The 27,640-nt window shown below is 38.9% G+C and overlaps 1 protein-coding gene across 2 annotated transcripts in view; it reads right to left on the bottom strand.

Moving 5' to 3' along the window:
• FMN2 (formin 2) overlaps positions 1–27,640 on the bottom strand; it is a 369,098-nt gene that overhangs the window by 313,473 nt on the left and 27,985 nt on the right. For both annotated transcript variants that reach the window (XM_041773384.1, XM_041773378.1), the window contains exon 2: positions 16,377–16,543. In XM_041773384.1, the coding sequence (XP_041629318.1) occupies positions 16,377–16,543 (167 nt within the window). The remainder of the gene's footprint in view (positions 1–16,376; positions 16,544–27,640) is intronic.

Here is a 27,640-nt window from a genome sequence, read left to right on the forward strand (position 1 = left end):
ATGATGTCAAGGTCCAGTGATGGAGCCCCATGTCAGGCTCCCAGCTTAGTGGGGAGTCTGCTTGTCCCTCTCCCTCTGACCTTCCTCCTGCCTGTGCATGCTCTCTGTCAGATAAATGAATAAAACTTTAAAAGAAAAAAGAATTCCCCTTTGTTCATCCTCACTACTACTTATATAGTCAAAGGCAATTATCTCCCCTCTCCTGGATTATTGCAACATCTTCTCAGAATCTTCCGGCCTACAAACCATACCCATCTAACACCTCTCAGTTGATACTCCACAAACACCCAGAATGTTCTTTCTAAAACATGGATCTGATTACATCACATTCCTCCCCCTAAAACCCTCATGCTTTCAGGATTGAGTTCCAATTTCTTTTTTATTCTTTTATTCTTTTTTTTTTCTTTTCTTTTTTCTTTTTTTTTTTATTCATGAGAGACAAAGAGAGGCATAGACACAGGCAGAGGTAGAGGGAGAAGCAGGCTCCATTCCATGCAGGGAGCCTGATGTGGGACTCGATTCCAGGTCTCCAGGACCACACCCTGGGCTGAAGGCAGTACTAAACCGCTGAGCCTCCTGGGCTGCCCTGAGTTCCAATTTCTAAACATTCCTTCAGAAGCCTTCATAAATGGCTCTGGATACCATCCAACATCTAATGTTGTCTCCTCTGTCCCTGTCTCCTGGTGTGACTCTGCTCTGGTCATACTGACCACTCAAAGCTCAAAACTCTTCTACCATCACCCCCCTATTAAACAGTATGCTGCTACGTCTTTCCATTCTTTTGACAGTAAGCAAATAAATACAAGAGACTATCTGCATTTTTCATGGAAAAAATTCAATAAATATTGTGTAATTGGCCAGTAACCACACATAAAGACAGAAAAATCAATTCACACAACAGATTCACTTTTAAAATCTTACCTGAGTATAGACCAGGGGTCAGCAAACCACAGTCTACAGGCCAAATCTGGCCAATTGCCCATTTTTGAAAATAGTTTCATTAGGAAACACAGCCATGCTTATTCATTACACATTGTCTGTGGCTGCTTTCATATAACAGCAGTTGTGACAAAGACTGTAAATATTTTCTGAAGCCTAAAATATGTTCTATCTGGTCGCGTTGGAATAACTCTTCTTTCAGGTACCCCAAAAACAAAAAAATAACCCTCTAACTATCTGTGTGGGTGATGTTTTCTCAATACACGTCACCTTCATTGTGCCACAGATTCATAATTCTCTACTTCTCCTGGCTCTTGATATAAGAAAGGTCACAGGAGCCACCACAGGATCCCTGGGTGGCTCAGTAGTTTAGCACCTGCCTTCTGCCTAGGGCGTGGTCCTGGAATCCCAGGATAGAGTCCCATATCGAGCTCCCTACAGGGAGCCTGCTTCTCCCTCTGCCTGTGTCTCTGCCTCTCTCTCTCTCTCTGTGTGTGTCTCATGAAAAAATAACTAAAATCTTAAAAAAAAAAAAGAAAGATCACATGAAACAAACTTAATAACCAACAGAACTTATTAATATTCAGTGCATATCCAGGAAAAGAATACAAAAAGAAATCATGACAGAAAAGTTGGGCTAAGTCGCCCATTTTAATAAAAGTCCATCATACAAATTCAAAATGAATTCTGAGTCACTCAGCACAGTTTGCCAAGTAGATGATAAAAAGTACCAGTTGTAAAAGCTGAAATAGGTATCTCTAATAGCTTAATACTCTCAACTGAGAAAAAAACAAATCATGAAGAAAGTATGTCACTGCCTTAGAAAGTATGACTGCCAATAATGTATTTTTAGAAACTGATTTTTCTAAACTTCAATTAACTTTATGGTTGGAGACTACTCTAAAATCCACAATGTACTGGTGGTACTTCCTCTAAACTCAGAAAATTCTATGGAGAAGGAATAAACAATTAGTTACCCTTACCACTTTTATAACAACACTCTTGAATTCAGCCTAATTGGAGGTGGGGTGGGGGATTCACCTGTTTTATCTTCTTTTTCTTAAAAGTACTCTTTATACCCAATGTGGAGCTGTAACTCACAAACCTGAGATCAAGAGCCCCACCCTTTACTGCCTGAACCAGCCAGGAACCCCAATTTTTGTTGTTTAAGCCACCAAATCCGTGGTATTTGTTGTTGTTGTTGTTTTAATTTTTCTTTACTTTTTTAAGTAACCTCTACTCCCACTGTGGGGCTTGAACTCATGACCCCCTTTTATTCTTAAATAACCTTGTTTTACCTTCTTAAAATAAACAAAAGCACATGTGTTAGAAATTTACTAAAATCACATATCAGATCAAAAAATTCAAATAATCTTAAAATATACATGCTTAAACTCAACTGTGTAAAACTTGGACACTGATTACCACAGGATCCAGTCATAGAACCATTCACTGAATAGTAACCAGGGACCGGTCACTATAAATTGTCAGGATAAAAAGAATGTAACAGAACACATTTTAAAATAATGGAGTCCAGAAAAATAACAGTGTTTAAAATATATATCAAAGTCCTCTAATTCACACTGAATTGTATGACTACAAACATGGCAGACATAATTTAACACAACACATAATCAATCTCGTGGTAAAGAAAGGTTAGTATGGCAATTTTTTTTAAAACCATTACAAATGTACAGCTTGCAAAGAAAGAAATCAAGTAGGAACTTCTTGATACATACCTGCTTATTATATTCTTTGTGAAATAAATCTATTTTATAACTAAAAATAAATTTAAATTAAAAAAATGTCTTTTGGAGAAAACAAATAATAATAAGCACATTTTTTCCTTGTTTATATTTATTGACTGGTCCCTTCAATTTTTTATTGAATTATCCAATCAAAATCAAACTTATTCCATGTGGTAGAGTTCTTTGAAAGAGGAGAAATGTTGTTTAGCAAACAAATCTCTGCCTTTTTGGCTTCTCTATCTTAGGAATGCGGAGTGAAACAGAGGTCCTTATTCTTTGGGGAGGTGTTACAGAAAGCCATTCATTCATGCCACATTATCTGTAAAGTATGCCAGACATTCACACTCACAAACACTGAGAGCTAAAGCAGCAAATATGTAAGTTATCTGCCAAGATATGAGTAATACTTCTCAGAACAAAAGACAGCATGTAGTCAATATGAAGTGGTCATGAACACAGGACCAAGTGGGCATGCTGGCTTCCCTTCACAGTTTGTAGTTACCTCTCCATAGGTTCTCCTACTCTCTCCACCTCCATTTGACTCCATCCGGAAAGAGTGGAGAGGGCAGGTTGGGGGGAAAATATGGCAATGAGAGCAGTAAAATCATGAGTAGCAAATGGATTAAGAAAGAAGAATGGCAAAAAGCCCAGAAGCAGATATCCAACAGAGTCAATTCTCAAGCCAACTAATTTCTAAGCAATCCATATTCCATCCCATTCTCTATCTGCTCTCCCTCCAGGTGTTTAAAGATTATTAAACAGGGGAGCATCAGTGTGGTCCAGTGGGTTGGGTGTCTGCCTTCAGCTCAGGTTATAATCTCAAGGAGCTGGGATTGATCCCACCATTGGCCTCCCTGCTCAGTTGGGGGCTACTCCCCCCAGTTCATGATCTCTCTCTCTCTCTCTCTTTCTCCCCCTCTGCTTCTCTCTCTCTCTCTCTCTCTCAAATAAATAAGTAGAATTTAAAAAAAAATTATTAAATACAGATTTTAGGCAAGATGGAGGAAGAGCAGGGGTCCTCCTTTCATCTGGTCTCCCAAATTTAGCCAGATAAATTTCAAACCATTGTGAAAAATCTATGAATTCAACCTGAGATATAAAGAAAGAATCAATGGGTGCTACAGGGAGAAAAGTCAATGCTTTTTGCAAAGTAGGAGTCCAGAGAAGAGAAAGGGAGGGGATATATCAGAAGATATATGGCTGGAGGAGGGAGCCTTTGCAAGCCTGCTGGGGGAAACTAATACAGCTTTCGGGTGCACTATCAGGTCCTTTAGAAATCTGCTCCTGAGGCAGTATTCCCTGTCTGAAAAATGCTTAGTGGAGAAACAGGGCAGAATCACAGGAGGGGCAGTGAGGTCTCAGTATTCCCAGAGGCACAGAAAGAACAGGGGCACCCCGGAGAAAGCTCAACCTGTGCCATAAACCGCAAAACACCATCCATCCCGGTCCCAATAAAGGACTGGAATGCAGCAATCTTCCAAGAGAGGCAGACTGGGTAGCACTAGAGCAGGTGAACATTCTCCAACCCACCACCCAGCAGCAGATAGAAGCAAGCTATGCTGCACTTCCTCCAGGAGAGGTAGAGCTCGTGACTACGTAAGACTGGGAAACCTGGGACGCCTGGGTGGCTCAGCAGTTTAGCGCCTGCCTTTGGCCCAGGGTGTGATCCTGGAGTCCCGGGATCGAGTCCCGCATCGGGCTCCCTGCGTGGAGCCTGCTTTTCCCTCTGCCTGTGTCTCTGCCTCTGTGTGTGTGTGTGTCTCTCATGAACAAATAAATAAAATCTTTAAAAAAAAAAAAAAAGACTGGGAAACCTCTCACACCACCTGTTACCTTTCAAATTGTATGAGTCATTGCCCCCATGACTGACCCCAGAGGGATCTGAGGCAGTGCAGACAAAGAAACCACAGGTAGCTACAGGCTGGGAGGTTTTGGCTTAGAGGCTGGAGATCTGGCTGCCACCATTTTTTTTTCTCCTTTCAACCTGCAGAAGCTCAGCCTCCAAGGAACAAAGACCTTACAGGGCAAACAGCTAACATGGAGCCTGACCACCAGGCAAGGGACAGGGCATCTCCACCCTGGCCGAGACAACTGAAAATCAGTGCAACAGGCCCATCCCCCAGAAGACCAGCTGGAAGAACAAGCAAACAGCAAGTCTACTGATCAAATAGTACTGGAAACCTCCAGGACTGAGGGGAAATAGTATATAGAAATCGAGACTTTTTTCCTTAAGATTTGTTTATTGTTCAGGGTAAAAAATTCCCATATTCTATCGTTTTCATGTCTTAACTGCAATATTCTATCAAAACTTCATTTTTAAGTTTTTTCCTTTTTGACTTTCATATTTTTTATAATTACATGTCATAGATAAATTCTTCATTTTTGGCTTCCTTTCAATGTATTCAATTTAATTTTTGTAGATACATTTAAGTTTGGGGGGTATTTTGGATTTTCTGTTTTGATTTGTTTCACATTTCTGGAATTTAGTACCTTCTAAACTATATACCAAAATAGATTCAGAACCAAGTGGTGCACCATGCTGGTCCACTCTGTGAGATTATATTCTATCTTCCTATCCACTCTGCCCCCCTCTTTTTTCTTCATGTTTTTCTTTTTGTTGTTGTTGTTGTCATCTCTCTATGTAAGTTTTGGTTCTTAACATAAATTTAGAATTTACCGCCTTCTAACGTACACACCAAAATACACTGAGAACCAGATGATCACCATCTTGGTCCAATCTCTGAGACTATATTCTCTCTCCACCACCTCTGCCTCCCCTCCATTTTTTCTTTTTCACTTTCATTGTCTGTTTTCCCCCCCTTTTATTTCTGGCCCCTGAACTCTTTGGTATTGTCTAGAATGTATTTTACTTCGATTGTGCTTGATATTTTTGACCCTGCTGACTCATACAGCTATTCTGCACTGGACAAAATGACTAGAAGGAAGAATCTCGACAAAAGAAATATCCAGAAGTAATACTCTCTGCCACAGATCTAATGGATATGGCTTTAAGTAAGATGTCAGAGATACAATTCAGGATTAAAATTTAAAAATTACTGGTGGCTCTTGAAAAAAGCATAGAAGACTCTGAAGAGTCTCTTTCTGCAGAATGCAGATCTAATCAGAGCAAAATACAAATACTTTAATTAAGATACAGTCTAAACTGGATGTTCTAACAGCTAGGGTTAATGAGGCAGAATAAGGAGTGAGTGACATAGAAGACAAGTTGATGGAAAGGAAGAAAACTGAGGAAGAGAAAAACAACTAAGAGCCCATGAAGAGAGACTTTGGACATTAAGGGATAGTTTGAAAAAGAATAATATTCATCTTATTGGGATTCCAGAGGACATGCGGACAGAGGAAGGACCAGAAAGTATGATTAAACTAATCATAGCTGAGAATTTCCCTAATCTGGAAAGGCAATAGGCATACATATCCAAGAGACAGAGAAGACCTCCCTAAAATAAAGAAAAAAAACAATCAACACCTCGAAATATAATAGTGAATCTTGCAAATTTCAGAGATAAAGAGAAAATCCTAAAAGCAGCCCAAAACAAGAGATTGCTAACTTATATGGGGAGAGATATCAGATTAACAGCAGACCTTTCGACAGAGACCTGGTTAAAGAAGGTATCTCAGAGGGATCTCTGAACATCATTCTATTTAAAAAAATAAAAAGTAGAACTTAACTGGATAATAATAGTTGGGGAACAGAAGCAGTAGTACTCACAGAGCTCCAGAGATGAGAGAACGTATAGACAATTGTGAAACTGATAGCACTTCAGCATCATAAAAGACAAAATTTGGAGGAACAGAAAGGAAGTGCATCGTGAGCTAGAAAAACATGGAAGAGGTGAAGGCAAGAGGCAAATCACGGAAGTCCAAGGAACTGGTACTTCACTCTGATAGAGAAACCACTAAAGGCTTTATGCAGGATATACATTGCAGTGTTTCTCAACTATTGGCATTTTGTACTGGGAAATCCCTCGTGGAGGAGGGAAGATGCCAGCTGCAGCCCTCCCCCACTGTGGCAACCAAAAATGTCTTCAGACATTGCCATATATATCTGGAAAGGAACATGGCTCCAACAATGAATTCCTAGGAAAGCATAAGGAGACCAGACTGGAGACCAGTAATGGGCAGATGCAAGAAGGTAATTAAAAAGGTTGATGTGATAAATCAAGCAAGTAAGAACTGAACTAAAAGTTCAGTGTAACATGGCCTTGTAATATAGCCCTCCATAATCATCTAGAGAATATTCCTTGTTCATTCTGTGCAAAATCCTCTGCATCTTTGAAATCCGTATCAAGCAGTAGTATCATCATCCACTCTTAATGCAAAAACTGACTAAACTCCACAGGGACTTCTACTCCTGGAGGACTATATGGCCTGGTCCTGTGTCTGCACCTCAATACCTACTCCTCCACAATTTGGTGAGACACTGAATCCAAACCAATACCATCAAAGCCTCAATTCCAATGACAATGCACATTGCATTCCACAGACTGGACTTTGGAATCAATAGAACAGCTTCACCTCTGAATTCTTAAATCCCAGTATCTTCTGGCCTCTCATGAATCCCCTCCCAGTACACACCTATTCTTCACTGTCCTTAAGAATTTTAATCTTAATTACTCTCTGTCTTAAATTTACTACATCTGTTTATCTTTTAAGCAACAATGGTGATGCTAGTAACATCAGCTCCTTCACCCTCTGGGAATTGCCAACCATCATGTCCCAAATAACCACACATTCTAGATGTCCACGAATTATTATCTTCCCTAAAACTTATTCCTTTATTAATATTCCGCCTCTTTGTGGAGTATCATCATCCACCCAGAGGTGCCAATCAGAAACCAAAGAAATCATCTACTCCTTTACTTCCCAATACCTAATCAAATGACAAGTCCTGTCAATTCTAAATTCTATATATTCCCCATAGCTATATCCTTCCATCTGCACTGCCTGTTTGAGTTTAGGCATTTTTACTGATCACCCAGACACTAAATTTTACATTTCTTCATTCTCCACTCTGCCACCAGAATGATTTTTTTATAAATGCCAATCTGTTTATAGCTTAACTCCTAAAAAATTATTTACAAATATCCCCAAGGAGCGCTTGCTTCAGCAGCACATATACTAAAAATATCTCCAAAGTGACATAAATATCCTTGTTTTTATGTTTGTCCTCCTCCCACTTATCATTCTCCCAATTTATACTCCAGAATAATTACAAACTGTAGTCACCTACATCTGTATACCTCACACATAGACTTCTCTGTATCTGGCTGATCCCCGCAACCAATTCCAAGTACACTCTTGAGTCTCACCCCAAAAGTTATCTCCTGAGGTACCAAAGAGACACATTAATCCTCTCCTTTGCTCCCCCCGCTATACATTTCTCCACTAAACTCCAAATTTGATTATGATTTGTGGTAACAGTTAACATACATTGAACACTAACTGCATGCCCTGCCCCATAAGGTGCAAAATGCTTTACTTGTATTCATACCTTCTTCTTATTTAGAAACTTACTACATCACTGCTCATTTTACAGAAGAAACAAATTTTGAGACACTAAGCCATTTACCTAAGTTAACACAGTAAGTGGGAAATCCAGCACTCAAATCCAGGACAGTCTGACTACAGAACCCTCTTCAACCACCATAGTCTAATAATTTCTTTGCATATCTTATTTTTCTAAAGTGGCTATAAATCAGTTGAGAATAAAAGCTTTTCTTTCTTTTTTTCTTTTTTTTCTTTTTTTTTTTTTTTTTCATTTATCTGTCCCCAGTAGGGGCAGGGCAAGAGAAAAGAGAGGAGCTGAAAAAAAAAAACAAGTAGAAATCATAATTACATATCAAGAACCTGATCTAAATTAGAAGAGGAAGCTAGTAGGTATCTTAGTCCATTAAGGCTGCTATAACAAAATATCACAGTTTGGGTGGCTTATAAACAGAATTTATTAGCAGAATTTATTTCTCACAGTTCTGGAGCTTGGAAGTACAAGATCAAGGAACCAACATGATCTCTTTATCTGGTGAGAGCCTTCTTCTCAGTTCATTGCTGGTACCTTCTCACCATACCCTGACATGGTAGGAGAGACAGCTGTATGGAATCCCCCATTCATGAGGACTCCATCCTCATGATCCAGTCAACCTTCCAAAGGCCTCACCTTCAAACAACATCACTTTGGACCTAAGGATTCCAATCTATGAATTTTGGACACAAATATTCAGACAACAGCAGTAGTCTTCAAGAAAAATTGACAGAACTCCACTAAATGGTAAGAATGAGGTACAAACTCAAAGATATTGAGAATATAGAGGAAAAAAGAAAGAAAGGTATAGGTTTCTTCTCCCAAAATAAAATAAAAGGCAATCAAAAACTTTGTTGTACTAGATGAGGGCTCCCTGTATAAAAAAGGGATAAATCCAATGTAAACTGAACTACACTGAACTAAATATCACTTTTAAGCAAGTGATTGTTTCTTAAAATAACAGAATCCATTGGAACTTAACCCCAGGAACATCCCTGTTTGAGGGATCTGGGGGCTGTGATATTGGGGTATTAAGAAAGAAATAAAATTAGAGCACACTATTGGCTCCGCAGGGCAATAGTCGTAATGTGTCCATAGGTTTTCAACTCTTAAACTAAAATTAAAAATTAAGGGACTCCTGGGTGGCTCAATGGTTGAGCATCTGCCTTTGGTTCAGGGTGTGATCCCGGGTCTGGGGATCGAGTCCCACTCTGGGCTCCCTGTGAAGAGCCTGCTTCTCCCTCTGCCTATGTCTCTGCCTCTCTCTCATGAATAAATAAAATCTTTTTTAAAAATAAAAATAAATTAAATTAAAACTTAACCTTAAAAATATACTTTAGGATCAATGTACTCTTGGTTTAAGCTAGAACAGTTGAGGTTTAAACTAGGTAGAGGGGAAGGCGACAGCCTAATTGTATAAGGTGGGTGGGACTGCAGCAGACATTATCTGAATTGATGAGACAACAGCAAAATAACCTGAAGCATATAAGTTAAGGTTAAAGGGAGAATTATTAAAGGGAAGTTAGAAGATTTATTAACTATACTGAAGGAATGGGGAGGGGAAGTGTTGAGAAATACCTAAATCCTAATCTGTGACAGCCCAAAGACAATAGCAATGTTGCTAACCAAACTGAATCAGCAAACTTAAAAATATCAAAGTCAAAACCAGAAAAACAAGAATAAGGAGAACCAGGCTGGGGTAGGACTGGAGTGGAGGGGCCAGGTGAGGAGCAGAACTGCTTTTTAAGAGGCAAATGTAGTATCTTAGACATCCCTTAAGTCCTTAAAATTAAACAAACAAAAACTAGAATAAAACTGAGAGAAAGGATTATAGTTTCCAACCTATTGTTGTCACCCCACTTCTCATGAGTTTAGGCAATGATTACCTGAGTATGGAATAGATGTAAAATGTGCCTACAAAATGAATCAGTAAATGAAATCTATTTACTACTGACTCCTATGTTAAGATTAGATAAGTCTGCAAGGAAAAGAAATGTTCAGCTAAAATAATTTAAAAAGCTGGTTTGAAAATTAAGTACAATTTTAATATCACAGGTAAAAACTTCCTGAGAGTTAATACTCTACACAATGTTTCAAGAGTAGGGATAGCCGGAGTAGCTCAGCAGTTTAGCACCACCTTCAGCCCGGGGCCTGATCCTCGAGATCCGGGATCGAGTCCTATATCGGGCTCCCTGCATGGAGCCTACTTCTTCCTCTGCCTGTGCCTCTGCCTCTTTCCCTGTCTCTCATGAATAAATAAATAAAATTAAAAAAAAAAAAAACAATGTTTCAAGAATAAAAGTAGAGCAGTAATATATATATGTGTTGTATGATCATATGATCGTGTGAGTGTGTGTGTGTACGTGCTCTTAGAGCTGAAAGCTGTGTCATGGCTCTTTTTGCTTCTCAGTAAAAGATGCGTGTGGGCTTCACTACATAGCATCCAAGTGTTCTTCCTACTCTGGAAAAAAGTTGGATTCCAATACAAATGATCATTTCTATTCACTTAAGTCTTCATTCTGGCTATTGGTGACAGTGAGCAGAGTACATTCCATTAGTTTTCTGGTCGAGACCACTATTGGTTTTGATTAATGAATTATTTTTCCAACAGGTTCAGGATCAGGTTTCCTTTATTCCTTTTAGCCTAGACTTTTATGTCTTCTTCTCGCTAATTCTGGCCCTGCTAATGCACTCATCTAAACTTATGTCTATTTATATACATAGCAAGAAACTCCCATCCATCTGGTAAGCATAGGGACCACTGCATATTTAGTAAAATTAGCAAATCTGCCAACCCCAAAAAAGCCCAGCATCCAAAAATGTTTTACTAGAAAGACATTTAAAATCAGTTCTAGGGGTGCCTGGGTGGCTCAGTCAGTTGAGCAGGCCACCCTGAGTCTCTGCTCAGGTTGTGATCTCGGGGTTATAATAGTGCCCTGAGTGGCTCTACACTCAGCACAGAGTCTGCTTGAGACTGTCTCTACCCTTTCCCCTCCCCCATGCTCTCCCTTTCTCTCTCAAGAAATAAATCTTTCTAGATAGATAGATGATAGATAGATAGATAGATAGATAGATAGATAGATAGATAGATAGAATCAGTTCTAAAGGATTAAGTAGGTATAATCATCTACTCCAGCCAAAATCTTTGGGCTTGATTTTTCATATTATAAAGAGATATTGTGATATCTAACACAGTGATGACTGAAGAAACCCTAGAAGAGCTTATTAATGGATAATCAAAAATTATGTGAAATAACTGTAATTTGCTGGACAACAGCCACTGATGAATATGACCCAGAAAAACCAATATGAATAAAAGTATTCAAAAGAAGGGGTGTTTGTGTAGCTCAGTCAGTTAAGTGTCCAACTTCGGTTCAGATCATGATCTCAGGGTCCTGGGATTGAGCACAGATTGGGATCCTGGATCATTGGAGAGTCTGCTTGTCCCTCTCTCTCTGCCCCTCCTCCCACCCATGCTCTACCTCTCTCTCTCTCAAATAAGTAAATTAAAGTCTTTAAAAAAAAAAAAAGTATTCAAGAGAAAATGAATCTTAAGGGACTATATACTGGACCTACTCTTGCAAAATAATCTCCATCTCACACCTAACAGACAATGAGCATGGGCCTGTGGTCAGCCACAGGGTGAGGATTAGCAATATCTTATTCACAGGTAGCAGGGCAGTGACCCAAAAATGCAAATTAAAGTTGAGTCTTGAATAACTCAGGTTTGGACTATGTGGGTTCACTTATATGTGGATTTTTTTATAGTATAGTAAATGTATTTTCCTTCCTTATGATTTTCTTAACATTTTCTCTACCTTACTTTGTTGTAAGAATACAACATGCAATACATATATAAAATGTGTTAATCGACTGTTGGTGCTATTGGTAAGGCTTCCAATCAACAGTAGGTCATTAGTAGTTAAATTTGGGAGAAGTCAAAAGTTATATGTGGATTTTTTACTGTGTAGGGGGTTGGCGACCCTAAACTTCATGTTGTTCAAGGGTCAACTGTGTGTCATAATAACAAAGGTTTTGCTATTTCTAAGGATTTACAGTAAACCTTTTCAGGAGAGATATTTTTCCTCACACTTGAGAAATGACTAGAACAGACTTCAAAAAGAAAAAAGTCTTTCCTCATCACAAGAAATAACTTGACTTACAACTAAACAATACAATCTACTAAGCAGTTTTATTATGCGTGTGTTTTCTCTTATTAGAAATGATCTAGCTTAAAAAAAAAGAAAAAGAAATGATCTAGCTTAGAATTCTGAGATATAAAACGAAAAGAAACAAACAAAGCAAGAGGCAAATGTGAGCATACTACCAGAGAATACGAAGTAAGGTGATAGCTTTTGGGTCCCCAGATTAGTAATGGAAATGGAAAAAGATAATGGACAATGTTATTATGCCCTTAAAGGAGCCCAATCTTTCTTTCTGTTATGAAGACATGGCAATGCAAAGAAAGGGCGACCAACCCTTCTGATGGCTGAAATGTCTTTGAGTATCATGGCCCTAATTTTGATTGGCTAATAAAGTCAACATCATTCCACAAGCAAAAATCAAAAGTTTATGTTTGTCAGCTTATATGCTCAGTATTAGTTTCTAAATTAACAGAATTTTACTCAAGAAAAGTATATCCTTACAATATTTTCCTCCTAAAATGGACTTGTCCTTTCCATTTCAATAAATGTCACAACCATCCACACAGCTATTTAAAATCAAAAACCAAAAAAATAAAAATAAAAAAATAAAATAAAATCAAAAACCAAGAAGTTGTAGTTGACTTCCCAACTCACTGGAAGTCCCATCAGTTCTGCCTCCAGAATCTGTCCCACACCTAAGAACTCTTCTCTAACTCTCATCAGCATCCCACCTCAAGCTACTGCCACTGTCCCTCACTCCACTACTACAGTCACCCACCTGGTGTTCCTGCTTCTACTTCCACCCTTCTATTCCATTACCCAAAGACCAGACTGAGTCATCCATGTAAAGTATGTTCTTTCCCTGCACAAAACCTTCCAAAATCTCCTACTTAAAAAAAAAAAATTTCCTTCCATAGCCTTCAAGACTTACATATTCCAGCCCCAGGTCCTTTCTGCCCTCCTCCCGTGAAACTTCAGCTACATAGGCACTCAAGCTGTGCCTTGATTAGGTCATGCCTATGCTCTCCCCAGGCCCTTTGTATTTGCCAAGTAACTTCATAGAATGACCTTCCTTCAGACCTCCCATCATGGATCCTTAGTGAGGCCTCCTCTACATTCACCCTATCATATTACTAGGGTTTATTTCCTTTATAGCATTTATTACAATCTGATGGAAATTCATGATCTATGCTCTTATTTATTATTGATGTTTTGGTTTTTGGTTTTTATGTGTCTCTCCCGACTGTGATAAGGATACAAATTTCAGGAGAACAGAAAACTATTTCTCAAAAAAAAAAAATCTCATTTCTCTTCCTCATAATGCAACACTGCCTACAGAATGTAGTCAGTATTTGTGAATGAATTAACATTATCACTCACAGCTCTTTGCCTTTTAGGGTTCTTGAAACTTTAACCAAGTTAAAAGATGAAGAGAAAATGTCAAGTCCTTTCATATTTTCTATAGCATTTCTAAAGCAAAATGTTAGGCCCCAAAAATGAATGACCTAACATGGAACTAAAATCAAAAGGGTTGAATGAAGAAGGCTAAGCCATAAACTGGATCAGTAAGACCCCTAAATCAAAACCCTTTGCTACTTTAGTTATGTGTATAAATGGAGAGAGGAGAAGGGGGAGTGGACTAAATGCTCTCAGAGAAGGGAACAAAGTTGGGGGTGGGAAGAATGCCAGTTATGAGTTTAGTCCCATATGGTGCTCTGTCTCGAAGGCAACTGTCCTCAAGAGAATTTCTGGTTAGAAATCCTCCCAACAGCAATTTTCTGGAAATCAGCAGAGACACTAATTATCAGAAACTTATCTCCATACAAATAAATGCATTCCTCCCCATTCCACCAATACTTCAGTCTACATAACTCCTTGTAATGCTACTTCTTCTGAGTTTTGAAGAAAATCCTTAACTACACGTACAGCAAATGCACAGTTCTGTGACTGAACTGCTGCTTAGGTATATGGAGTAACATTTCTTACTACAGGGCCTTTAATTTCATATTTGTTTTGTGTTTAGTTTGGCAGAGGGAGTAGAGATATACTACAGAGCCAACAAAGAAAGGAGAAAATGCAAACCTATAAAGTTGGAGGAAACAAATTCCTCAATCTGATGAAATTATTTCCTACCATATTAAGGAATTTTATTTGTTGTTTGCTTTTCCCTCTTCATGCCACACCCAACTGTCTTCCAAATAGTAAATGATGGAAGGAGTTACTACTCTAACACAAGAGGTGGGAGATAAGAAGCAGCCAGTTCAGTGATTTTTTTTAAAAAAAGAAGGTATAAAATTACTCTATTCTTTTCATTTATTTCAATTTCACATTTTTTGAATGATAAAACTGTTTACATCTAAACTTTAAGAGAAGAAAATGCAATCAACTTGGGAATAGTTTCAATCAAAAGGCAAGCTTTAGACATGCCTAGGGTCTTCCTTTGTCTATACCACATTGATTTTAATTCCAAATTGCAAATTGATATATTTTCTAGAATATAGCTCTACAACACTTTTAGCACAACACAGTCCCCAGGTCCTGTGTCTATAATAACACATACATCTCTCTCTCTCTCTCTCTCTCTCTCTCTCACACACACACACACACACACACAAAGGAAAAATAAAAAAGGAAAAAATTTAAATTGTCCAGTTCTTCCTACAGAAGAGAAAGATCTACCTAGCAGTAATTATCTATGTCATTTTAAAATACTTAAATAAATAAAAAGATCTTAAGCAACTTTCACAAGTCACTGAGGAAACTTCTTTCACATAGGAAGAAGTATCAAGAAGATCTCACAATATTTTCTGTGATTAATTCTAATACTGAAGGGAGATCAAGGAAGAACATAGGTCATAATGTATGAAGAAGAGGAGGAAGAAATACAGGACACATAGACATATTATTATTTACTATTATACCTCAATCTCAGTTGGGACTCATCGTCTTTCAAAATTCACCAGTGTCTCATTCATTGGTCAATAGTACATATACTGAAGGCACAGAAGAAGGGTATAGTCAGAAGCAAAGAACAACTGCAACTAACCCATATGGTTGAGAACCCATTACTCTGCCTTATAAATACTGGGCTCCACACAAGTGAGCCAACTAGACCTTCAATTTTTATTGAGAAAATCATACAGAAGAATTCTTATATATCTGGGTTTTATTTTTTTTTAAGATTTTATTTACTTATTCGTGAGACACATATACAGACACAGAGAGAGAGAGAGAGAATGGCAGAGACACAGGCAGAGGGAGAAGCAGGCTCCATGCAGGGAGCTCTACATGGGACTCAATCCCAGGACTCCAGGATCAGACCCTGCTGAAGGCAGGCACTAAACTGCTGAACCACCCAGAGATCCCCTATATCTGGGTTTTAGATGCAGACTCAACACAACTACCAATATCACACATGTACCACATACCTGAGAAAGATTAGCAACAACCTGGCTTGAAAATGATAATCCAGCTGTGCTGATATTCATTAGGAATTATATGCCTTTTGGATTACTGCTCTGCAATAATCACTATTCTCTTGGTGAATGGGAGCTAGGGAAGAAGCAGACAGCGCTGCTTCATACCAATAGTTAATAACAGATGAGCTATGATCGCACTGAAATAGTGTTCTAGGTGCCCATGGAAACCAAAGGCCTACAGGGAACAAAGCTCTAGCCCTATGGTACTGCTTCTGAAGTAATGTCCACAACCAGCAAAGTCAGCAGTCCTAAATTATAGCCACTTTAAAATCATCACTGATTAAAACAGGCTGGAAAACTGTCAAGAGTGTGGCCATCTGTTAAGAAAAGGAGGTTTGGCCAATATACTTAAGATTATTCAAGGAAAGCGTAGACACCGACATGCTTAGCTGCTGAGTGGTGGAGGAGAGAATAGCTTGCATCACATGTTGGCTTTTAAATTATAGAGTGATTGGGCACACACTTCACAGTTGCTTTTTTTACTGCAATCTGCCTCACAGACAGAGAAGTAAATGTTCCTACTTACATCAAATGGAGCTGAACTTGATTGGGCATTTCGATCACAGGGTTCCCTGAAGCAGTCACTGAAAGGAAGTAGAAGGCCCATAGCAATAATCCGGGAGCAAAACTTCTCTGCTTCTTCTGGAGGCCCGTTCTCCTGCTGGCTGAACAACTTCTCCAACAGAGTTCGCCCTGCAGATGAAACAGTCATTAGGAAGGAACACTGGCAGGTCACCTAGCTCAGAACCATCCCAGAGGAGTGAGGCCTAGAAAACACAAGTGAGCATCACTGTTGCCAAGGCTACTCACATGCACCGACAGCAGCTTCCCAATCACAGAGAACTGCAGTCTGAGGCCTGGGATTCCACTTGGAAAAAGTCACATCTGGTTTGCTCTCCCATCTCCCAAAACATCTCCTGCCCCAAAAGAGGCCACATGATTGGCTGCACATTTTCCACCTGAAGAGTGCCCAACTTTTTGGATTTCATTGGTAACCCTCCTTCCTCTTTGTTTACCCTGCTGATGGCTCTCTGAGGGAGCAGTTAGCAACCACCAAGTGAGCTAAAAAATATCAGTAACTGACATTCACAGTCTCTGGCATGGCCAAGGGGAGGGACAGGGAATGAGGGGACAGTAGGCAGACAAAGGCCCTTACCCCTGAGGAAAGAGTTGGCCAGCCAACACATCACCCTGAAGAAAGATATACAGACTCAAAATTTTATCACATGCTCCTCAGAACCATAGCTCTACACTAGGTGCAAACTTTAGTTTTTATTTCCATCAAAGAGACAAAAGAGATGAGAAGAGGCCACTGGCAGAGGACCCCAAAGGGCCTGCATCAACCTAGTGCCATGGTTCTCAAACCTAGCTATACCTTAGATTCATCTGGGACAACACAATAACTGCAAGTTCCTAATCCATTTCTGATACTACTCTCTCTCTAATTTATTATCCTTTAGAAATTGATTTAGCTGATTCTCCATTAGTCATTGGTATAAGAAAGGATCCATTTCAGGGCCACAAGTGCCTCTCAGTTCTTGCCCAGCTCCTGCCCATCCTTCCAATTGGTGGATTCACTCTTCAAAGTTAGATTAAAATCACTTATCCAAAAAAGCCTTCAATGACCCCCCTCCCATACTTTTTTGAAACCCTTCTTAGTACTTTCTGTAAGGATGCAGGTGCTGGGTGGCTTAGTCAGTTAAGCATCTGCCTTCAGCTCAGGTCATGATCCCGGGATCCTGGGATCCAGCCCCACCTCAGGCTCTCTGCTCAGCAGGGAGCCTGCTTCTCCCTTGTCCTCTGCCCCTCCCTCACTCCTGGCTCTCTCTCTTTCTCTCAAATAAATCCTTAAAAAAAATAAAAACCTACACCTCGTACTAAAATAAACTCTCTGACAACCAGCATATATCCTGCAAATGTAGCCACTTGCACATAAGGAGTATCAATAAATAGTTTTAGGATTTCTGAATAAATGCAGTGCTATGACTCTGTGACAAATACTCTTTTATCATGGTCAAAACTAGATAGAAAATACATCTATACCAGAGATCAACAAACTTTTTCTTTCCATAAAGGGTCAAACAGTAAATATTTTAGGATTGGAAGGTAATGGAAGGTCTATGTTGCACATTCTTCTTGATTTTTGTTCTGAATAGGTTTCAAAATGTAAAAAGCATGTTAAGTTTGTGATTGTGCAAAATGAGGTCCAGGTCTGTACTTCAGTTAGAACAACTAAATTTCAAATGTATAAATATCTATCAGGATACTAGTCATACAATTTTCCTGGCGCTTCATTTTATTCTTTAAATTAATTAATTAACATATAGTATATTATTAGTTTCAGAGGAGGAATTCAGTGAGTCATCAGTCTCATATTAACACCCAGTGCTCACTGTATCACATGCCCTCCTTAATGTTCATCACCCAGGGACCCCATCTCCCCCAACCCCCCTTTCATCCAATGACCCTCAGTTTATTTCCTATGACTAAGAGTCTATTATATGGTTTGACTCCCTCTCTGATTTTGTCTTGTTTTATTTTTCCCTCCCTTCCTCTATGATTCTCTGTTTTGTTTCTTAAATTCCACATGAGTGAGAACATACCATTGTCTTTCTCTGACTTATTTTGCTAGCAAATACCCGCTAGTTCCATCCAAATCATTGCAAATAGTATTTCTTTTTTTTATGCTGAGCAGTATTACATTTTGTGTGTGTGTGTGTGTGTGTGTACGTGTGTGTGCATGTATACATCTTCTTTATCTATTCATGTGTTGATGGATATCTGGGCTCTTTCCATAGTTTGGCTATTGTGGACACTGCTGCTGTAAACATGGATTGCAGGTGCCATTTTAGATCACTACATTTGCATTTCTGAGATAAACACCTAGTAGTGCAATTGCTGGATTATAGGGTAACTCTATTTTCAACTTTTTGAGTAATTTCCCTACTGTTTTCCAGAGTGGCTGCAACATCTTGCACTCCCACCAGCAGTCTTAAGACGTTGCCCTTTCTCCCAAACCTTGCCAACATGTTGATTCCTGACTTGTTAATTTTAGCCATTCTCACTGGTGTGAGGTTGTATCTCATTGTGGTTTTGATTTGTATTTCCCTGATGGCAAGTGATGCAGAGCACTTTTTCATATGTGTACTAGCCATTGGTGTGTCTTCTTTGGAGAAATGTCTGTTTATGTCTTCAGCCTGATTCTTGTTTAGATTATTTGTTATTTAGATGATGGGTTTGATAAGTTCTTTATAGATTTTGGATATTAGCCCTTTATCTGAGAAGACATTTGCAAATATCTTCTACCATTCTGTCAGTTGTCTTTTGGCTTTGAAAACTGTTTCCTTTGCTGTACTTTTTATCTTGATAAAGTCCCAATAGTTCATTTTTGCTTTTGTTTCCCTTGCCTTTGGAGACATGTCTAGCAAGAAGTTGCTATAGTCGAGGTCAAAGAGGTTGCTACCTATGTTTTCCTCTAGGATTTTGATGGATTTCTGTCTCACATTTAGGTCTTTCAACCATTTTGAGTTTATCATTGTGTATGGGGTAAAGAATGGTCCAGTATCATTCTTCCACATATGGCTGTCCAATTTTCCCAACATTTGTTGAAGAGACTTTTTTCCCCCTTAGACATTCTTTCCTGCTTTGTCCAAGATTAGTAGACCATAGAGTTGAGGGTCCATTTCTGGGTTCTCTATTCTGTTCCAATGATCTATATGCCTGTTTTTGTGCCAGTACCATACTGTCTTGATGATTAGCTTTGTAATAAAGCTTGAAGTCCAGGATTGTGATGCCACCAGCTTTTGGTTTTCTCTTTCAACATTCCTTTGACTATTTGAGGTCTTTCCTGGTTCCATACATATTTTAGGATTATTTGTTCCAGCTGTGTGAAAAATGTCGATGGCATTTTGATAGGGATTGCACTGAATGCAAAATTGCTCTAGGTAGCATAGATATTTTTAAAATATTTTTTTTCCAATCTGTGAGTGTGGGAATGTTTTCCCATTTCTTTAGGACTTCCTCAATTTTTTTCATGAGTGTCTTATAGATTTCTGAGTACAGATCTTTTGCCTCTCTGCTTAGATTTATTCCTAGGTATCATATAGATTTTGATGCAATTGTAAATGGAATCGATTTCTTAATTTCCCTTTCTTCAGTCTCATTGTTAGTGTGTAGAAATGCAACTGATTTCTGTACATTGACTTTTTTTATTTTATTTATTCATGAGAAACACAGAGAAGAGGGAAAGTCAGAGACACAGGCAGAGGGAGAAGTAGGCTCCCTGCAAGGAGCCCAACGCAGGACTCGATCCGGGATCCCAGGATCATGCCCGGGGCCAGAGCCAGACGACGCTCAACCGCTGAACCACCTAGGCATGCCTGCCTTGACTTTTATATCCTGCCATTGCTGAATACCTGTATGAGTTCTACCAATTTGGGGGTAGTCTTTTGGGTTTTCCATATGGAATATCATGTCATCTGCAAAGACTAAGAGTTTGATTTTTCTTTGCCTTTGATTTTTCTTTTTTCAGATGCCTTTTATTTCATTTTGTTGTCTGACTGCTGAGGCTAGGACTTCTAATACTATGTTGAACGGTGAGAGTGGACATCTCTGTCATGTTCCTGACCCTCCTCTCTCAGTTTTTCCCCACTGAGAATATATCACTGCAGGCTTTTCATAGATGACTTTTATGATGCTGAGGTATGTTTCCTTTATTCTTACATTGTGAAGACTTTTAGAAGACTCAAGAACAAATGCGGTACTTTGTCAAATGCATTCTCTGCATCTATTGAGAGGATCATATGGTTCTTGTCCCTTCTTTTATTAAGGTAGCATATCACATTGATTGATCTGTGAATGCTGAACCACTCTTGTGGCCCAGGAATAAATCCCACTTGGTTGTGGTAAATAATCCTTTTAATGTACTGTTGGATCCTATTGGCTAGTATCTTATTGAGAATGTCTGCATCCATGTTCATCAGGGATATTGGTCTGTAATTCTCCTGTTTGCTGGAGTCTTTGTCTGGTTTTAGGATCAAGGTAATGTTGGTCTCACAGAACAAGTTTGAAGTTTCCCTTCCATTTCTATTTTTTGAAAAAAAAGCTTCAGAAGAATATGCATTAATTCTTCTTTAAATGTTTGGTGGAATTTCCCTGGGAAGCCATCTGGCTCTGGACTCTTGTTGAGAGATTCTTGATTACTGTTTCAATATTCTTGCTGGTTATGGGTCTGTTCAGGTTTTCTATTCCTTTCTGTTTCAGTTTTGGTAGCTTATATGTTTCTAGCAATGCATCCATTTCTTCCAGATTGCCTAATTTGTTGTCATATACTTGTTTATATTTAATTTTATATTTAATTTTATATTTTAATTTAATTTAATATTAATTTAAAAATTAATATTATATTAATTTTTTGTATTTCCTTCATATTGGGTGTGATCTCATTTTGTATTTTCCTTCATATTGGGTGCTCTTTCATTCATGATTTTATTTATTTGGGTCCTTTCTCTTTTCTTTTTGGTAAGTCTGGTTAGGGGCTTATCAATCTTATTCTTTCAAGAACAAGCTCCTATTTTCATTGATCTGTTCTGTTCTTTTGATTTCTATTTCATTGATTTCTGCTCTAATCTTTATTCATTCTCTTTCTTGCCATGTTTAGGCTTTATTTGCCATTCTTTCTTTCTCTAGCTCCTTTAAGTGTCAGGTTAGATTGTGCATTTGAATATTGCTCAATATACTTCCCTCTTAGGACTGCCTTTGCTTCATCCCAATGATTTTGAACAGTTGTGTTCTCATTTTCATTTGCTTCCATGAATTTTTTAAATTTTTCTTTGATTTTCTGGCTGACCCATTCATTCTTTAGTAGGATACTTTTTGACCTCCATGTATTTGAGTTCTTTCCAAATTTCCTCTTGTAATGAGTTCAAGCTTCAAATCACTGTGGTCTGAAAATATGCAAGGAATGATCCCAATCATTTGGTACCAGTTGAGACCTGCTTTGTGACCCAGTATGTGGTCTATTCAGGAGAATGTTCCATGTGCACTCGAGAAGAATGTGTATTCTGTTGCTTTAGGATGGAATGTTCTGAATATATCTATGATGTCTATCCAGTCCAGTGTGTCATTCAAAGCCCTTATTTCCCTGTTGATCTTCTGCTTAGATGATCTGTCCATTGCAGTGGGTGGGGTGTTAAAGTCCCCTGTTATTATTGTATTGTTATCAAAGTGGTACTTTAATTTTTTTATTAATTGGTTTATATAATTGGCTGTTCCCATGTTAGGGGCGTAAATATTTACAATTGTTGGATCTTCTTGTTGGATAGATCCTTCAATTATGATATAGTGACCTTCCTTGTCTCTTATTACAGTCTTTGGTTTTAAATCTAATTTGTCTGATATAAGGAGTGCAACCACAGCTTTCTTTTGATGTCATTTAGCATGATAAATGGTTTTACACCCCCTCACTTTCTATCTGGAAGTGTCTTTGGGTCTAAAGTGAGTCTCTTGCAGAGAGCATATCAACAGTCTTGCTTTTTAATCCAATCTAATACCCTGTGTCTTTTGAATGGGCATTTAACCCATTTACATTCAGAGTAACTACTGAAAGATATGAATTTAGTGCCATTGTATTACCTCTAAAGTCACTGTTTCTGTATATTGCCTCTGATCATTTCTGGTCTATATTATTTTTAGGATTTCTCTTTGTTTAAAGGATCCATTTTGATATATCTTATAGGGGCAGTTTTAGTGATCACAAATTGTTTTATTTTTTTTTTTAAGATTTTATTTATTTATTCATGAGAGAGAGGCAGAGACACAGGCAGATGGAGAAGCAGGCTCCCCACAAGGAGCCTGATGTGGGACTCGATCCAGTATCCTGGGATCACACCCTGGGCCAAAGGCCACCCAGGTGTCCCTCACTAATTGTTTTAATTTGTTTGTCCTGTAAGCTTTTTATCTCTCCTTCTATTTTGTTTTGTGTTTTTTTTTTTTTTTATGATAGTCACACACACACAGAGAGGGGGGGGGGTGGGCAGAGACATAGGCAGAGGGAGAAGCAGGCTCCATGCACCAGGAGCCTGACGTGGGATTCGATCCTGGGTCTCCAGGATCGCGCCCTGGGCCAAAGGCAGGCGCCAAACCGCTGCGCCACCCAGGGATCCCTCCCCTTCTATTTTGAATGACAGCCTTTCTGGATAAAGTATTCTCCACTGCATATTTTTCTCATTTAGCATTCTGAATATATCATGCCAGTCCTTTCTAGCCTGCCAAGTTTCTGTGGATAGGTCTGCTGCCAGCCTAATGTTTCTACCTTTGTAGGTTACAGACCTCTTGTCCCAGAGCTGCTTTCAGGATGTTCTCTTTGTCTCTGAGATTTGCAAGCTTCAGTATTGTATGTCGAGGTGTTGACCTATTTTTATTGATTTTGAGGGGGGTTCTCTGTTCTTCTTGGACTTGAATCCCTGTTTCCTTCCCCCGATTAGGGAAGTTCTCAGCTGTAATTTTCTCTAATATATCTTCAGTCTCTATTCTTCCTTCTCCTTCTATCTGAATTATTTTAATATTGTTTCACTTTATGGTATCACTTATCTCAAATTCTCTCTTTGTGATCCTGTAGTTGTTTATCTCTTTTTCTCAGCTTGTTTATTCTCCATCATTTTGTCTTCTAGATCATGAATTCTTCTGCCCTAGCAGTTAGAGACTCCATTTTTTTTTACTGCATCTCATTAATAGCCTTTTTTATTTTGACTTGATTAGATTTTAGTTCTTTTATTTCACCTAAAAAGGGATTCTCTAGTGTCTTCTATGTTTTTTTCAAGCCCATAGCATCTTTACAATCATTATTCTGAACTCTAGTTCCAACATCTTACTTATATCCACCTCATTTGGTCCCTGGCAGTCAATACTGCCTCTTACTCTCTTTTTTGAAGTGAATTTTTCCATCTTGTCTTTCTTGCAGAAAGTGGTTGCTTTCTATCTGCAGAATTGAAGCAATTCTTTTCTTAGATCTCTGGTTGAGTTAATGGGTGTTCAAAATGATTTGATAACTATCTAGCAGAATTCCTGAGACCAGACAAAATTATGGTCTCCTACTCCTTCACCATTTTGTAAAAGTCTATCTACCAAAACTCATTTAAAAATCTTCCTCTGATATGTAGAATAACAAAGCAAGGCAAAAGAGGCCTTTTTCTTTTCTTCTTTCCTTTTGGTCACTAGAGAACATTCTTTGGTCTCCCATGATATTTTCTGAAAGGAAATAAAGGATTTTTCTTCTATAGAACTTGTTTCCCTGTATCTAGCTGGCACCAAAAACAAGGAAACCACATCCCTCAGTTCTCAAATGATTAATTATTGTTGCAGTATACCCATCTTACACATCTTATGACTGAAAACAGCCAGGAAACTAAGTAGCTTGCTTAGAAACTGTGTATGACAGAAATTGTGTATAACAGAAAGATAGATAGGAGCTCCCCTATATAAGAATATTTGAGTGTGTGCAAGTAAATGTGTATGTGTATATCAAACCAAAAATTATCAGAAAGGGTTATGGAATAATGTGGAAAAGAGGGACATATAGCTCCCTGGAACTTCAGCTCCATGATGAACAAATACCCCTCAATCCTTCAACCAGGGTTTCCCAACCATAACTCCACTGACACCTTGGGACAGAAAATCCCATGTGTCTTGTGTACTATAGAATGTTATCAGCATCACTAGCCATTAGTTACTAGATGCGAACAGCATAACCACTGCACTTCCAGTTTTAAAAACCAAAGTGTCTCCAGACATTGCCAAATGTCCCCTAGCTTGAGAATCCCTGCCTCAGCCTCTCTGAAGGAAACTGCACCTGCTCACACAGACAGTAACCTGCTGTCATTCAGTCAGTTCTCCTCCAGCAGTCCTATCACATGGAGACATTTTGTGTCAAATCCCACATATAGTAGGGTTAGGAAGTGAGTGAGTGACTTCCTTGATCCCCTGAGCACTGTCAAATGATTTATTCTCCTTTGAAACCATCAGCATCTTTTTAACTCCTGCCATTGACTAAACCACTTGCCATCCTTCTCCTTTTTGCCATACAGTAACTTCTTGTCATTCCCTACTGCCTCTCCACCATTCACTAAATACCTTACTTCCTGACCAATCACTATATTTTCCACCCCTATTTCTATCAGTGATTCTGACATCCCCATGGAGATCAAACCAACACCTGGAGAAATAACTCAGCTGAGACCCTGAATCCTCACCTCCAGTGTTTCAACCCCACACAAGCAATCCATTCAGAAGACCAATTTCAAACTTTACTCCAGCCCCCCATGGTTTCACATCACCCTTAAAGCAAAACCCAACTCCTCACCACAACTAAAGAGCACCCCCCACCCCGTACCTGTCACCTCTTCCTGCTCTCCCTGAAGGTGATTACTTACTGGCCTTCTCCTCCTCAACACACAGGGCTCACTCTAACCTCAGTCTTTTGTACTAGAACACTCTTCCCAAGATAGTTAAATGACCCACCTTTTCATCTCATTCAGACCTTTGCCTAATTGTCTCAACACTGAGAGAACTTCCTGACTAGTCACTCAATAGCGTGCTAGTCACTCTTTTTTCCGTTATTCCTCTTTATTCTTCAGAGATCTCAGCCTTTAAATTTATGTGAGACTGTGGTCTGTCTCCTCCTCATGGAAGGTAAACTCCATGTTAGCAGACTTCATTGTTTGGTCACCATCTTTTACCCAGTACCTCAAGAAAGACCTGACACAGTGTAATTGATCAATTAATGTTTTGATCATAAATGAATCAACCTATAAACAAATATTTGGAAGAAACATCTAATCCCTGACCACTACCTTCTATCATTTCAGCTTATATTCTAGAACCCCCTCTGAAGTTCCATTATCCACAGCGATCCTGAGTCAGTCATCCTTGGCACCATCACACAATCCATCACTCCCTCCTCACCTGCCTAAATTCCATGTTGATCACTGCAATCACATCCTTCAAACACTCCAGCTCCTCTGCCCCTCCCTCCCACCATTGTAGCATGGGAAAACCCCAAAACTCCAATTCATTCCAGTCTAGACATCCACCTTTTCTGCCTACACCAAAGCAATTGAACACTGTGAAGGAAAGACACTCACCCATAGCCTGTTTTCACTTTAAAATCATGTGACTATAAGCCTGAATTAGGCCCAACACTGCTCCGTATTCTCATCTAAGCATATAGTCTCCAAAACAATTTTATACATTTTCCTCCCCCTTAATCCAGTCTTTCCAATTATGAGATATATGATCTTCTCAAATAATGTATGGAGAAAATGGAAAAAAGCAAGACAAACTGCAAATATGCCTTCTCTCCCTTTTTCCTTAAAGAGGAAGCAGACCCTGCTCCAAACAAAAGCAAGACCTTCCCCTCGTTGTCCTAGTTGAATTCCTTGTGGCATGGTCAGGACTTCACTCCTATACTCTTTCTCTTTCCTGAATCAGGAACATTTCCTTCTTTACTAGGCATTTCTAGAATCACACAAACATGCTTAATTTAAAAAAAAAGAAACTCTCCCTTAGTCCACATCACTCTTTACTCCCAACTACTGTCCCATTTCTTGATTTTCTTTTGCATCAAAACTACTGACCAGGGATCTCTGGGTGGCTCAGCGATTTAGCACCTGCCTTCAGCCCAGGGGATCCCACATCGGGCTTCCTGCATGGAGCCTGCTTCTCCCTCTGCCTGTGTCTGTGTGTGTCTCTGTGTGTGTGTGTGTGTGTGTGTGTGTGTGTGTCTCATGAATAAATAAAATCTTTAAAGAAAAAAAAAAACTACTGACCAGAATTACCTATGCTTGTTACTTCTAGCTTCTCACATTGAGCAGTCTAATTTGTCAGTCTAATTTGCAATGCAATAGAAACTGATAATCAACACTGTACCAATGACATCTGTCTTCATCTTACTCAATTTCTTAATCTCTCAAAAATTTCCATTGTTGATTCACTTGTACTCCTTAGAATACTCTCCTATCACCTCTATGATATCACATTGTATTTTCTCTAACTCACTGGCCACTGTCTCTCAAGTCCCCTTTACTGCTTTCTCAACTCAACATGTCAATGTATGAGTGAGTGCTTCCCAGATCATTCTATGCTTATTCTCTAGTCTTCGTTTATTATTTCATATAATCTCACCCAGTCTATCTTCCACATGAAACCAGGAAGATTTCTCACTGCATCAACTGAGTGTGGCGGAGTGACATCATATATGGACAGTATGCACAGGGAAGCTTAGTGAGATCCTGAACTATATGGTAATAGTAGGAGACTGGGAGAAAAAAATTAGAATTCTAAGGACCACCAAATGGCCAATGAGTTTGTCATTTATTTTTTCTCCAACCTGGATTCAAGGTAAGCTGAAATCCAGAAGGGACCAACAGAATTAACAGGAAGAGCTTTAAGGGGCAATTTTGTGATGTGTCCATGATCTGAAAAATCTCAACCCTTGACCCACAAATTCAACTTTGTAAAATCAATCCTACATAAATATTCAGATATATCCAAAGAGTGATGTGTCACAGGGTTACTGCAAAGATTAAATGACATACTACAAATCAAGTGCTCAGCACAGTTCCTGCTGCAATAATAAATTATTAATAGTAAAGAATTGAAAGGAATTAGAATGTGTAACAACAAAATATCGGGTAAAAAAGATGGCTTTATATAAATGGCTATACATGTAGCCATTGAAATCACACAATTAGGGGTACCTGGATAGCTCAGCCAGTTAAGTGCCTTTGGTCATGA

The sequence above is a fragment of the Vulpes lagopus genome, chromosome 1 (genome assembly GCF_018345385.1).
Source record: "Vulpes lagopus strain Blue_001 chromosome 1, ASM1834538v1, whole genome shotgun sequence".
In the NCBI taxonomy this organism is placed as follows: domain Eukaryota; kingdom Metazoa; phylum Chordata; class Mammalia; order Carnivora; family Canidae; genus Vulpes; species Vulpes lagopus.